General features: G+C 40.5%; 1 protein-coding gene across 1 annotated transcript in view; it reads left to right on the top strand.

Moving 5' to 3' along the window:
• The window catches only part of PPFIBP1 (PPFIB scaffold protein 1), a 55,552-nt gene that overhangs the window by 32,293 nt on the left and 8,207 nt on the right, over positions 1-15,052 (top strand). The window contains exons 20-27 of the mRNA XM_087722364.1: positions 3,665-3,806; positions 5,457-5,585; positions 7,011-7,161; positions 10,149-10,260; positions 11,509-11,597; positions 12,092-12,214; positions 14,001-14,126; positions 14,642-14,830. Coding sequence (XP_087578490.1) covers positions 3,665-3,806; positions 5,457-5,585; positions 7,011-7,161; positions 10,149-10,260; positions 11,509-11,597; positions 12,092-12,214; positions 14,001-14,126; positions 14,642-14,830 — 1,061 coding nt within the window. The remainder of the gene's footprint in view (positions 1-3,664; positions 3,807-5,456; positions 5,586-7,010; positions 7,162-10,148; positions 10,261-11,508; positions 11,598-12,091; positions 12,215-14,000; positions 14,127-14,641; positions 14,831-15,052) is intronic.

Here is a 15,052-nt window from a genome sequence, read left to right as displayed (position 1 = left end):
AGCCCTCTCTAAGCGGTTTACAGAGTCAGCATATCGCCCCCAACAACAATCCGGGTCCTCATTTTACCCACCTCAGAAGGATGGAAGGCTGAGTCGAACCTGAGCCGGTGAGATTTGAACCGCCGAACTGCAGAACTGCAGTCAGCTGAAGTAGCCTGCAGTGCTGCATTTAACCACTGCGCCAGCTCGGCTCTTAATATCCTAACCTCTGAAATGTTCTCACCTTTTTTGGGGGAAAGACTCTGAATTTGAAAAAGTCGCCAGACTTTTGCAGTGGCATAGGGGAGACTGGACTGCCATCTGTCAGAAACGGTGTAGGGTCTCCTGCTTGGGTGGGGGTGGGGGTTGGGCTAGATGACCTACAAGGTCCCTTCCAACTCTGTTAATCTGTTAAACTATTCTAGGTCCAAATCGTGACCATGCTTAGTTTCAAAACCTGGAGAGGTTTAATTAGATGTTGCCACTCCAACCAACATTAATACACCGTTGAAGTCAACTCACAAGGTTCATCTTCTCCAGACGGGCCATGTTGATCTTGATGTGGTCTATTCTGGTAACCCGAAGGTGCTTTTCCGAAAGACAACTGTACTCCAGAACGGATGAAGCTTCTTGGAGGAGAAGCGAAACATTTTCAAAGAAAAAAAAAAAACACCCCCCAAGAAAATCCAGCTACCTTTTTGGAAAAGCATCTTTGGAAAAGCAACCATAACTTGGATGACTGAGAATCCCCATAGATGCCTTTCTGGTGACTCGGAATTTCTAAAGGGCGTTTCAGAAGTCAGGATATTCTGACTTCAAAATATTCTGCACAAGTTCTGTGAAGCCGAAGGGTAGATGTGTTTTTAGATGTCATTCGTGTAGCAAGAACCAAATATATTTCTGGAAAAGGCCACTCTTGGCACAATCAGTTGCTTCGTGAGCCAATAACCTATTATGCTCCCAAAACAATTTCCATCTAAGGCAGTTTTAAGTGAGAACAAAGAAGGTGGCTCAGTGGCTAAGACGCCGAGCTTGTCGATCAGAAAGATCGGCAGTTTGGCGGTCCGAATCCCTAGCGCCGCTTAACGGAGTGAGCTCCCATGACTTGTCCCAGCTTCTGCCAACCTAGCAGTTTGAAACACATAAAAAATGCAAGTAGAAAAATAGGGAAGAAAACAGCGTTCCATGCGCCTTCGGTGTTGAGTCATGCTGGCCACATGACCACGGAGACGTCTTCGGACAGCGCTGGCTCTTCGGCTTTGAAACGGAGATGAGCACCGCTCCCTAGAATCGGGAACGACTAGCACATAGGTGCGAGGGGAACCTTTACCTTAGATTCAACAGTATGAAGATTGTGAGATAATTCAAGGACCATTGTTTGAATTTCATCTTATCCATCATTCCCTGCAAAAGAATGGACTATTTGCTTGCTCCCTTTCCAAGCTAACCATTGTTGCTTTGAGCTGTTTGTGAAATGCCTGAATGTGTTGATTGCGTAGAGATACTTGCATGGTAGAAAAAGTCGCTTGGCATGCTGGAGAATTGTCTTGTGCAAAGCGTCCCTTCTTATTGGGCGGGCAGGCAAACTCATGAAGTCATCAAAAAATAATAATATTTGAGCTCTTTTTTCTTTACTTAAGCCATGGTACCTACTGGAGGTGTGCGAAGTATTTCCAACATTTTGTATGTATTGTTTTTGAAGGTTGGTTGGTTGGAAGGAAGGTAGGTAGGTAGGTAGGTAGGTAGGTAGGTAGGTAGGAAGGAAGGAAGGAAGGAAGGAAGGAAGGAAGGAAGGAAGGAAGGAAGGAAGGACACTGATAAGGGAGGGAAAGAGGAAGGAAGGAAGGAAATAAGGAAGGAGAAGGAAAAACACTGATAAGGAGGAGGAGAAAGGACACTGATAGGGATGGAAGAGAAGGAAGGAGGAAGGGATGGAGGGAAGGAAGAAAGAAGGAAAAATATTGAGAAGGAAGGAAGGAAAAAAGGAAGGAAGGAAGAAGGAAAAACTGATAAGGGAGGGAAGAGAAGGGAGGGAAGGAGGAGAAGGAAGGAAGGACACTTATGAGGGAGAAGGAAGGAAGGAGGAAAAACACATAAAGGAGGGAAGAGAAGAAAGGAAGGAGGAAGGGAGGGAGGGAAGAAGGAGAGGACACTAATGAGGGAAGAGAAGGGAGGAGAGTGGGAAGGAAGAAAGGAAGAAGGAAAAATATTGATAAAGGAAAGAGGAGAAGGAAAGAGACTGATAAAGGAGGGAGAGACGGAAGGAAGAAGGAAAAATATTGATAAAGGAAAGAAGGAAAGAGACTGATAAAGGAGGGAGAGACGGAAGGAAGGAAGAAGGAAAAATATTGATAAAGGAAAGAGGAGAAGGAGAGAGACTGATAAAGGAGGGAGAGACGGAAGGAAGGAAGGAAGGAAGGAAGAAGGAAAAATATTGATAAAGGAAAGAGGAGAAGGAAAGAGACTGATAAAGGAGGAAGAGACAGAAAGAAGGAAGAAGGAAAAATATTGATAAAGGAAAGAAGAGAAGGAAAGAGACTGATAAAGGAGGGAGAGACGGAAGGAAAAAAGAAGGAAAAACACTGATAAAGAAGGAAAGAGAAGGGAGGGAAGGAGGAGAAGGAAGGAAGGACACTGATGAGGAAGAAGAAGGAAAGAAGGAAAGGCAAATAATGTAACTGATCATTGTGCTTCCACCAATTGTCCAAAATTGCACTTTGTAACCAAGTTTGTGGAGATGGAAAAAACGTAGCTGTTTACACTCATCGTTTCTTTATTCCACAGTGGTTGTTCAAAATAAGGGTAGATGGTTGCAAAAATAAAAAAGACACCCCTTTTTTGACACAATGCAGGGTTCAGCAGTTGATCTGAAGGCCAAGAGCATTCAGCGCCTATCTGCATTGACCTTTTCTTTTCTTTTTTTAAATATATTTTTATTCTTTTTAAACAAAACAACACTTAGAAAACAAAGCAAGAGAAGGGAAAAAAACCCAACTTTCCTCCATTTCATCAGGCATGTCATTTGGTTACAAGTCTTTGTGCATCAATTCTTAAGATTAAGAATAACATCACTGGTTTTGCATTAAACATAACTGGATAATTCACTGTCATTGAGCATTATGTGTTCAAATTACCATTAATATCCTTTCATTTGTAACAATCCTTATTTCCTTGAATTCATAATTATCTATCAAATAACAATAAGTCTTTAAAGTATTATAATATCACCTATCTCCAAGGAGAAAAAGCGGAGATTAGAACAAAGAATTCCCCTTAATTTATAATATACATTCACATTTTCAATTGATCTTTTCTTGATATTTCTGGACATTTGTCAAAGAGATCACCAAAGCCACTATAAGTAATACATTCTATGTGTTCTTGCCCCGAGTTTGCTAAACGCTCAATTTAATCCATACATTGATAATAAAAGAAAATTGGACACCCCTCCCCCCAAAAAAGCGAGATGTAATACAGAGAATCTGTTGTGAAGCTTTACAAATCGAGTGGTTAATTAATTGCTTGAAAGGAAGATAACAGTAAACTTATTTCTTCAGTCTGATTCACTTGGCATGACAGAACCAGCCTTTAATAAAGGTTACCTCTCCAATTCAGGAAAAAAACACCACTTGGTATATAAAGGTAATGAACAGATACTTAATTGAGATTTATTTTTATTTAATAGCAGAGACTGAGAAAGAATCTCCTGATCACTTAGACCTGGCTGGTTTTCCTCCTCCATCCAAAGGTGCAGAAGGAGGACCACTTACTCCACCTTCTCCTGACTCCAAGAAGAAAGCGAGAGGAATCAAGAAGTTGTTTGGCAGGTAACGAGGGTGTAATTCTGCAACATACGATCCTGGAATGGGCATCTCATGCTGTGGGCTTTATATTCCTTGCAGGCAGAATTGGTCGTTTGCATCCTTTTAGAGGGTCGTTGAGGCCACTTGGAGGTTTTATCCGTGTCCTCAGGGTCACCTGAGTGGTGCAAATGGGCGTGGAGCCTTCTTGGGACTGCTGAAGAAAGGACTGTGTTGTAAACTGGAGATCGATGATGTTGTATCAATTGAACAGTAAAAGGCAAAGGTATCTCTCGCACATATGTGCTACTCGTTCCCGACTCTAGGGAGCGGTGCTCATCTCCGTTACAAAGCCAAAGAGCCAGCGCTGTCCGAAGACGTCTCCGTGGTCATGTGGCTGGCATGACTCAACGCCGAAGGCGCATGGAAGGCTGTTCCCTTCCCACCAAAGTCCCTATTTTTCCTATTTTTCTACTTGCGTTTTTTTTACGTGCTTTCGAACTGCTAGGTTGGCAGAAGCTGGGACAAGGAACAGGAGCTCACTCCGTTATGCGGCGCTGGGGATTCAAACCGCCAAATGCCGACCTTTCTGACCGACAAGCTCCAATCGACAAGGCAGTTCCAAGAAGGCTCCAGACCCATTTGCACCACTCAGGTGACCCTGAGGACACAGATAAACCTCCAAGTGGCCTCAACGACCCTCTAAAACAGTGTTTCCCAAACTTGGCAACTTTAAGACTTGTGGACTTCAACTCCCAGAATTCTCCAGCTAGCTCTTCTGGCTGGAGAACTCTGGGAGTTGAAGTCCACAAGTCTTAAAAGTTGCCAAGTTTGGGAAACACTGCTCTAAAAGGATGCAAATGACCAGCTGTCTGCAAGGAATATCAGTCCTTCTGTTCTCCCACCATCCAGTCAGAGCTGAAGAAGCTTCCTGGATGAGAAGCGAAACCTCTTCAAAGAAAGTCCAGGAAAAAAACCCACCTTTATGAGGTTGATCACAACAGTGTTGCTTTCTGTTACATTCTCCCCAGTCCCTTAAGAGCCGAGGTGGCGCAGTGGTTAGGGTGCAGTACTGCACTTCAGCTGACTGTTATCTGCAGTTCAGCGGTTCAAATCTCACCGGCTCAAGGTTGACTCAGCCTTCCATCCTTCCAAGGTGGGTGAAATGAGGACCCAGACTGTGGGGGGCGATATGCTGACTCTGTAAACTGCTTAGAGAGGGCTGAAAGCCCTATGAAGCGGTATATAAGTCTAACTGCTATTGCTATCTATCTATCTATCTATCTATCTATCTATCTATCTATCTATCTATCTATCTATCTATCTATCCTATCCTATCCTATCCTATCCTATCCTATCCTATCCTATCCTATCCTATCCTATCCTATCCTATCTATATCTATCTATATCTATCCCTCCCTCCCTCTCTCTATATCTATCTCTCCCTCTCTCTATATCTATCTATCTATCTATCTATCTATCTATCTATCTATCTATCTATCTATCATCTATCTATCTATCTATCTGGGTGAAATGAGGACCCAGACTGGGGGCGATATGCTGACTCTGTAAACCGCTTAGAGAGGGCTGAAAGCCCTATGAAGCGGTATATAAGTCTAACTGCTATTGCTATTGCTATTAATTCCTCCCCTTCTTCCCATTTGGATTTTTCCTTAGACTAAGAAGAAGCCAGTCAACCACATTTAATCCGGAAGACATGGCGGAAACCGAGTTCAAAAGAGGAGGGACGAGAGCCACGGCTGGTCCAAGGCTGGGCTGGTCACGAGACCTTGGTCAATCCAATAAGTAAGACAGGAGGACTGAAGGAAGGCCAAAATTCCTCTTTCTGTTCTCTTTTTCTCCTCCCTGATTACGCTTGAATGCAGCTAGGGGGAGTTGGATTGTGGAAAGAAAATATAGTGATTTTATGGGTTACTGATAAAAAGAAAAGTTGGTTTTTCTTTTTTTAGAGTTGGGCCATTATTAGGATAAAGAGTAGGATAGTCCTTGGTGCGGCTCAGAGTTGAAATGAGGGGTCCTTGATGCCCTCTGAGCTTCGTTGATTGCTTGCAGATGTTTCATGACCCAACTAGGTAACATCATTAGCGCTGATATAACCTCACTCCCTTCTAACACTGATGGTGTTACCTAGTTTGGTCATGAAACGCCTGCAAGAAAACTACCAAGCTCAGAGAGCACCAAGCTCCCCTCCTCATACTCCTCCTCCTCTCCCCTGAAAATCCCACTCCTTACTAGCATTTCTTCTCCTCCCCTTCTCCTCCTTCTCCTCTTCTTCCTCCACTTTGTAAACCCAACTCTTTTCTAGCACTGATGATGTTATCTAGTTTGGTAAGAAGACATTTTATCACCCATGATGTTTCATTGGTTTGTCACAAGACCCGAAGTGGCACAGTGGGTAGAGTGCAGTACTGCAGGCCACTTCAGCTGACTGCTAGTTCAGCGGTTCAAATCTCACCGGCTCAGGGTTGACTCAGCCTTCCATCCTTCCGAGGTGGGTAAAATGAGGACCCGGATTGTTGTTGGGGGCGATATGCTGAGTCTGTAAACCGCTTAGAGAGGGCTGAAAGCCCTATGAAGCGGTATATAAGTCTAACTGCTATTGCTATTGCTATAACCCAACTAGGTGACATCATCAGTACTGATATAGATAGATAGATAGATAGATAGATAGATAGATAGATAGATAGATAGATAGATAGATAGATAGATAGATAGATAGATAGATAGATATAACCCCACTGCCTTCTAGCACTGAAGGAGTTACCTAGTTTGGTCATGAAACATCTTCAAAAAAACCAACCAAGCTCAGAGAGCACCAAGCCCCCCCTTCTCCTCCTCTTCCTCCTCCTCCTCTTCCTCCTCCTCTTTCTCCTCTTCTTCCTCCTTCTCCTCTCCCCTGAAAATCCCACTCCCTTCTATCACTGATGATGTTACCTAGTTGGGAAAGGCCCGCAAGTAAACATCCAAACTCAGAGAGAACAATCAACCCATGGAACACAAGTTGCCTTCAGAGGTTGTGGGAGCTTCATCCTTGGAAGCGTTCAAGAAGAGACGGGGCTGCCGTTGGTCAGAAATGGTGTAGGGTCAGTCTCCTGCTTGGGCCCCCCGGAGATTGGACTAGATGGCCTACAAGGTTCCTCCCAATTCTGTCCATCTGTTAAAAGACGTAAGTATCCAGCCTTGAAACGTGGCCTGTCGTTATTCTTCCAGCGATCTGGACATGCCGTTTGCTAAGTGGAGGAAAGAGCAAATTTGCACCTGGCTTCAGGAACAGGGGCTGGGTTTTTACATCGGCAATGGAAAACATTGGATTCTGTCCGGTCAGACTCTCTTGCAAGCATCCCAGAGTGATTTAGAGAAGGTAACACATTTATTTTCTCCCTCCCTCCACCCAGACGCAGTTGACTGAGAGTTGTGGGTGCTCTGGGAGGTGGGTTCTTTATGACCCATCTAGGGACTATCACCAGTGCTCATCTACGGATGACGTTCCCTAATCACGTCTCCAAGAAGACAACACACCTCCAAGAACACCAAAGACCCCCCTCAATTTCTACCTTGAGGTGCAAATATTCTCTTCTGTTGCTGACTTGAGAGTTGTAATGAAATTCGGCTGAGTAGCTATTCATCTACTCTTTGGACTCACGTTTGAGAACTAAGGCTGCCATCTTGTGTCCATAAGGGAGATGTATGTACGCGTGTATTATTTTTAATGAGTGCAGAGTATCTTACGTTAAAAAGAGAAAACAGGATATTGAAAATTAGTATACTGGTTTAAATAAAGGAAACTTCAATAACTATATCGCAAATGCAATTAAAACACAGAAGGACTTTCATTATATATGTAAGTGTGTGTGTATGTGTGTGTATGTATTTATATTTATATATACATATATACATACATACACAAACAAACATCAACTTGCAAATTGGGCTCAGCTATTTAAAATTAGTATAATAGTTTAAATAAAGGAAACTTCAATAACTATAGCAAACACAATTAAAACACAGAAGGAATTTCATTATATATGTAAGTGTATGTGTGTGTATGTATTTATATTTATATATACATATATACATACATACACACAAACACACACATACATCAACTTGCAAATTGGGCTCAGCTATTTAAAATTAGTATAATAGTTTAAATAAAGGAAACTTCAATAACTATATCGCAAATGCAATTAAAACAAGGAATTTCATATATGTAAGTGTGTGTGTATTAATATTTATATTTATATATAGATACATACATACACACACACACACACACACACACACACACACACAAACATCAACTTGAAAATTAAGCTCAGCTATTTAAAATTAGTATAATAGTTTAAATAAAGGAAATTTCAATAACTATATAGCAAACGCAATTAAAACACAGAAGGAATTTCATTATATATGTAAGTCTCTCTGTGTGTGTATTTATATTTATACATATATACATACATAGATACACACACACAAACACACACACATATCCACTTGCAAATTGAGCTCAGCTATTTAAAATTAGTATAGTAGTTTAAATAAAGGAAATTTCAATAACTATATAGCAAACGCAATTAAAACACAGAAGGAATTTCATTATATATGTTGTGTGTGTATATATTTATACATATATACATACATACATACATACACACAAACACACACACACATGAACTTGCAAATTGAGCTCAGCTATTTAAAATTAGTATAATAGTTTAAATAAAGGAAATTTCAATAACTATATAGCAAACGCAATTAAAACACAGAAGGAATTTCATTATATATGTAAGTCTCTCTCTGTGTGTATTTATATTTATACATATATACATACATAGATACACACACACACAACACACACACATATCCACTTGCAAATTGAGCTCAGCTATTTAAAATTAGTATAGTAGTTTAAATAAAGGAAATTTCAATAACTATATAGCAACGCAATTAAAACACAGAAGGAATTTCATTATATATGTAAGTCTCTCTGTGTGTGTATTTATATTTATACATATATACATACATAGATACACACACACAAACACACACACATATCCACTTGCAAATTGAGCTCAGCTATTTAAAATTAGTATAGTAGTTTAAATAAAGGAAATTTCAATAACTATATAGCAAACGCAATTAAAACACAGAAGGAATTTCATTATATATATGTGTGTGTGTGTATTTATATTATACATATATACATACATACATACATACACACAAACACACACACACACATGAACTTGCAAATTGAGCTCAGCTATTTAAAATTAGTATAATAGTTTAAATAAAGGAAATTTCAATAACTATATAGCAAACGCAATTAAAACACAGAAGGAATTTCATTATATATGTAAGTCTCTCTCTGTGTGTATTTATATTTATACATATATACATACATAGATACACACACACACAAACACACACACATATCCACTTGCAAATTGAGCTCAGCTATTTAAAATTAGTATAGTAGTTTAAATAAAGGAAATTTCAATAACTATATAGCAAACGCAATTAAAACACAGAAGGAATTTCATTATATATTGAAGTGTGTGTGAGTGGTGTATGTGTACACTCACACACACACAACACATATCAACTTGCAACTACAATTGAGCTCAGCTATTTAAAATTAGTATACTAGTTTAAATAAAGGAAATTTCAATAACTATATAGCAAACGCAATTAAAACACAGAAGGAATTTCATTATATATTGAAGTGTGTGTGTGGTGTATGTGTACACTCACACACACACAACACATATCAACTTGCAACTACAATTGAGCTCAGCTATTTAAAATTAGTATACTAGTTTAAATAAAGGAAATTTCAATAACTATATAGCAAACGCAATTAAAACACAGAAGGAATTTCATTATATATTGAAGTGTGTGTGAGTGGTGTATGTGTACACTCACACACACACAACACATATCAACTTGCAACTACAATTGAGCTCAGCTATTTAAAATTAGTATACTAGTTTAAATAAAGGAAATTTCAATAACTATATAGCAAACGCAATTAAAACACAGAAGGAATTTCATTATATATTGAAGTGTGTGTGTGGTGTATGTGTACACATACACAAAACACATATCAACTTGCAACTACAATTGAGCTCAGCTATTTAGAATTAGCATACATTGTTTAAAGAAAGTACACTTCAATATCTATATAGAAAATACAAAAAAATTAAAACACAGAAGGAATGATAAATCAAACGCCCTATTTATGGACCTGTTTCACAAAAGTTGCCCTTGCCTGCCTTTATAGGATGCCTGGAGAGCAGAAAGGTTGATGTTTATCAAAAGATGTGATTTTGTGTGTCCCATGTGCAGGAACTTGGAATAAAGCACCCGTTACATCGGAAAAAGCTACAACTTGCACTTCAAGCTTTGGGATCTGAGGAAGAAAACAATTATGGGAAGTTGGACTACAATTGGGTTACAAGTATGTTGCCTTCCCTTCTTTTTTTTAAAAAAAATTTCCCCTTTTGCTCTGTTTTCTAAGTTTTAGAGAAGATTTACAGACGTACCCACCTGGTATTACCACAAGAATATTTGTATATAGAATAGAATAGAATAGAATAAATATGGTTGATGACTGCGGAAGAGATGCACGAAAGTCTTTTGTAACCAACTGATACACTTTCTACAGTATGTAAAGAAGGAGGATTCTTTGTGTTGTGTTTGTTTTGAAAATGAAAAATGAAAAAAATTATTAAAAAAGAAGAATAGAATAGAATAGAAAATATAGACTGGACTGAACTGGACTAGAATGGAATGGGATAGAATAGAATAGAATAGAATAGAAAATATGGACTGGACTAGAATGGAATGGGATAGGGTCGGATAGAAAATATCGACTGGACTGGACTAGAATGGAATGGAATAGGATGGGATGGGATAGTATAGGATAGTATAGGATAGTATAGGATAGAAAATATGGACTGGACTGGAATAGGATAGCATAGAAAATATGGACTGGAATAGAATGGAATGGGATAGGATAGCATAGGATAGAAAATATCGACTGGACTGGACTGGACTAGAATGGGATAGGATAGGATAGGATAGGATAGGATAGGATAGGATAGGATAGGATAGGATAGGATAGGATAGGATAGGATAGGATAGGATAGGATAGGATAGGATAGGATAGGATAGGATAGGATAGGATAGGATGGAGTGGAGTGGGATGGGATGGGATAGAATAGAAAAGAATAGAATAGAAAATATGGACTTGACTGGACTGGACTAGAATGGAATGGAATAGGATAGGATAGGATGGGATGGGATAGAATAGGATAGGATAGAAAATATCGACTGGACTGGAATGGAATAGGATGGAATGGGATATGATAGAATAGAATAGAAAATAAGGACTGGAATGGAATAGGATAGAATAGGATAGGATAGAAAATATAGACTGGACTTGACTAGAATGGAATAGGATAGGATAGGATAGAAAATATGGACTGGACTGGACTAGAATAGAATGGAATAGGATAGGATAGAAAATATGGACTGGACTGGATTAGAATAGAATGGAATAGGATAGGATAGGATAACATAGGATAGGATGGAATGAAGTGGGATGGGATGGAATAGGATAGGAAAGAATAGAACATCACCCATGGTGTTTCATTGGCCCGTCCGCATTTGTAGGAAGCCAATTCCATTTCTCTTCTGTTTCTAGGGTGGCTGGATGACATTGGGCTGCCCCAGTATAAGACCCAGTTTGATGACGGGAAAGTGGACGGCCGGATGCTTCACTACATGACCATCGTAAGCAGCTTAATTGTTGTGTCCTTGACAGATGGCCCTGCACTTACGACCATCACTGAGCCCACAATTTCTGCTGCTAAGCGAGACAGTTGTCAAATGACTTTTATCCTATCTGATGACACTTAACATTTGTTAAGTGAATCGCTGCCGTTGTTAAGTTAGTGAATCTGGATTCCCCCTTAACTTTGCTTGTCGGAAGGTCGCAAAACGGGATCACGTGACACCCCCCCCGGACACTGCGACCGTCATAAATATGGAGCAGTTGTCAAGCGTCTGAATGTATATCACGTGCCCATGTAATGGTCGTAAGTGTGAAAAACGATCCCGAGTCTCTTTTTGTTGTTGTTGTAACTTTGGTCCCCAAATTAAGTGTTTTAAGTCCAGGACTACCTGTAGTAGATCAATGCAACTTTTCCCTCCGATAACTGATTGTGGCTTTGTTGTTGTTGTTGTTGTTGTTGTTGTCGATTCGTTCTTGGCGCCCACGTCGACAGGACGACTTGCTGTCTTTGAAAGTTCTGAGTGTCCTCCACCACCTGGGCATCAAGCGAGCCATCCAGGTCCTCCGAATGAACAACTTCGAACCCAACTGTCTGCGCAGGAGGCCCTCTGATGAGGTAGACGCCCCTAACAGTCAAACGTGAAATTGATTCGCGGTCATCCTTCATTATAATGATTTTTTTTTGGGGTGCGGGTAATTAATTTTAAGCGTGACCCGACAAATGCGCGCACCACAAAAGCACGCTGACAAAAGAGCGGCGCTAAAACCACGATGTCATCAATGCGGCGACAACAGTGCGCCGACAGAAACACGATTTAAGTTAAGGTAAGGGTTAGGGTTAGGGTTAGGGTTAGGGGTAGGGGTAGGGTTAGGGTGAGATTTAGGGTTAGGTTTAGGGTTAGGTTTAGGGGTAGGGTGAGATTTAGGGTTAGGGTGAGATTTAGGGTTAGGGTGAGATTTAGGGTTAGGATTAGGGTTAGATTTAGGGTTAGGGTTAGGGGTAGGGTTAGGGTTAGGGTTAGGGTGAGATTTAGGGTTAGGGTTAGGTTGAGGGTTAGGTTGAGGGTTAGGGCTAGGGTTATGTTTAGGTTTACAGCACGCTTTTGTCGCCGTGCTTCAGCACTCTTTCGTCGGCACGCTTTAGAACTCACGGTTTTGTCACCGCAGTTTAGTCAGGCACGCTTTTGTCGTTCGCCCTTTTGTCGTGAACCAATTTTAAGGTCAGTTCTCTAGAACACGCGTCTCCCTAAAATTGCCCTCTGCCAGGAGCCTTGTAGCTGTAAGAGGAGAATTTCTAGAACAGTAAAATTTGGGGCGGGGGGCCTGAGATGGGCCAGATCTAAGCATCCCGTGGGCCGGATCCGGCCCTCAGGTGTTAAGTTTGACACCCCCTAATGTAAGTGGTTTGCGTTTGCTATGCTTTAAACTCTAATAGACCTCTGAATTCCGGAGTGAGACTTTTTTTCTTTTTTGAGAATTTTTTCTTATTGTTTTAATTAAACAAAACACACACAAAAAAGAATCATCTTTCCTTACATCTTGTAGAAAGCGTATCGACTGGTTACAAATATATTCCGTGCGTTTCTTCCACAATCCTTACATATACTTCATTCAAATCGAGTTGTACATTTTAAGTCAAGGAAGAAAAAATATGTATTTTACTATCCCTGTACAACAATTCTCATTTGCTTATCATTATTTAAACATGTTTTTATCTAGAATCATTTATATTTAAAGACACAACCACCTACTGGCGTTCATTTGCAGTTTCAATAGATCTCCAATAACATTACACCTTTATGACATATTCTAAAACAAATTCAGTTAAGTAAGATATCTAAGCATTTCTCCCCCCCCCCCATAACACACCTGTATGTATCATTAAATATTATCCATTAACATTTCCTTGTTATTATTGTAGTTGACTAAAAGTTATTTACTGTTTATCTCACCTCTCCCTATCACAGGCCCACACAATATTATACCTTTATAGCCGTCTTTAAACAATGATTTATTAATAAGATTTATTTATAGGACTTTTCCCTCAATCCCAAATTAGTTAATTACGTGCTAAGAAAATAAACATTAGACATCTAAGACAATCTAAGAGATGTTAACATTTCTCCTTAACAATCACCAAAAGTATACATTAGCGTTTCTATGGCCCGGTTATTTATCCTAACTAAGGTTATCATTTCACTAGTAAATTATATGTTAACGGAGTGAGACTTTTGTGGTGTGGTGTCTGTTCAATTGACATTAAGTGCAGCTATGCTCACAATCGGGGTTTTTCCCCTGACATAACCCACGGTGTAATATAAGCAGAATTCACGAATGAATGAGTGAACGTGTGAACGAATGAACGAACGGCTGCTTTAATTTATTGTATTTTTGGTTATCAGAATAACATCACCCCATCAGAGGTTTCCCAATGGACCAATCATCGAGTTATGGAGTGGTTGCGTTCTGTCGATCTGGCCGAATACGCTCCTAATTTAAGAGGAAGCGGAGTTCACGGGGGTTTAATGGTAATTATTCCATTTTTATATCTTTCTCTGCGCCAAGGTGGCGCAGTGGTTAAATGCAGCACTGCAGGCTACTGCTAGATCAGCAGGTCAGCGGTTCAAATCTCACCGGCTCAGGGTTGACTCAGCCTTCCATCCTTCCGAGGTGGGTAAAATGAGGACCCAGATTGTTGGGGGCAGGTCAGCGGTTCAAATCTCACCGGCTCAGGGTTGACTCAGCCTTCCATCCTTCCGAGGTGGGTAAAATGAGGACCCAGATTGTTGGGGGCAATATGCTGACTCTCTGTAAACCGCTTAGAGAGGCCTGAAAGGCCTATGAAGTGGTATATAAGTCTACTGCTATTGCTATTGCTATTGCTCTTAGTCGATGGCTTGGATCGTATTTAGGTCCCAGGGCATGGCGCCTCCCGGAAGTCCTCTTAAGATTTCCATCTTGAGTGTTTTGCAAATCGGCTGGCAATTTGTTGATGAGAAGTTACTGGAGGCCCAAGTTTTGAAATCTCGTTTTCGTGGCGCAGGTTCTGGAACCTCGTTTTAACGTAGAGACCTTGGCGCAGCTGCTTAACATCCCTCCCAACAAGACGCTACTGAGAAGACACTTGGCTACCCATTTCAACTTGCTGATTGGGAGTGAAGCTCAACAGGAAAAACGCGAAGCCATGGAAGCGCCCGATTACGTCCTTCTCACCGCTACTGCCAAAGTGAAGGTACTAGAAGAATAATTTTTGGTTTCTACTGTCCAGTACGGTCTGCAAGCCATCTTTTCTTCTGGACTTCAGGCCCGCCACACTTTCTACTATTCATTTCCTATTGTGGGAAAACGGGATGGGGAGTTAGTTGATACGTAGCCATAACAGCATTCTTTCTAGAAAACCAAGGTCATCTTTTGTCTCTACACCTGGCCGGAACTGGATGGGTGGAAGCTGCCA

This window comes from Thamnophis sirtalis, unplaced genomic scaffold, assembly GCF_051295495.1.
Source record: "Thamnophis sirtalis isolate CommonGarterSnake01/CBP01778 unplaced genomic scaffold, rThaSir2_p1.2 scaffold_9, whole genome shotgun sequence".
Taxonomy (NCBI): domain Eukaryota; kingdom Metazoa; phylum Chordata; class Lepidosauria; order Squamata; family Natricidae; genus Thamnophis; species Thamnophis sirtalis.
The sequence above is the reverse complement of the archived record's forward strand: the minus strand, read 5'-3'. Positions and strand labels throughout refer to the sequence as shown.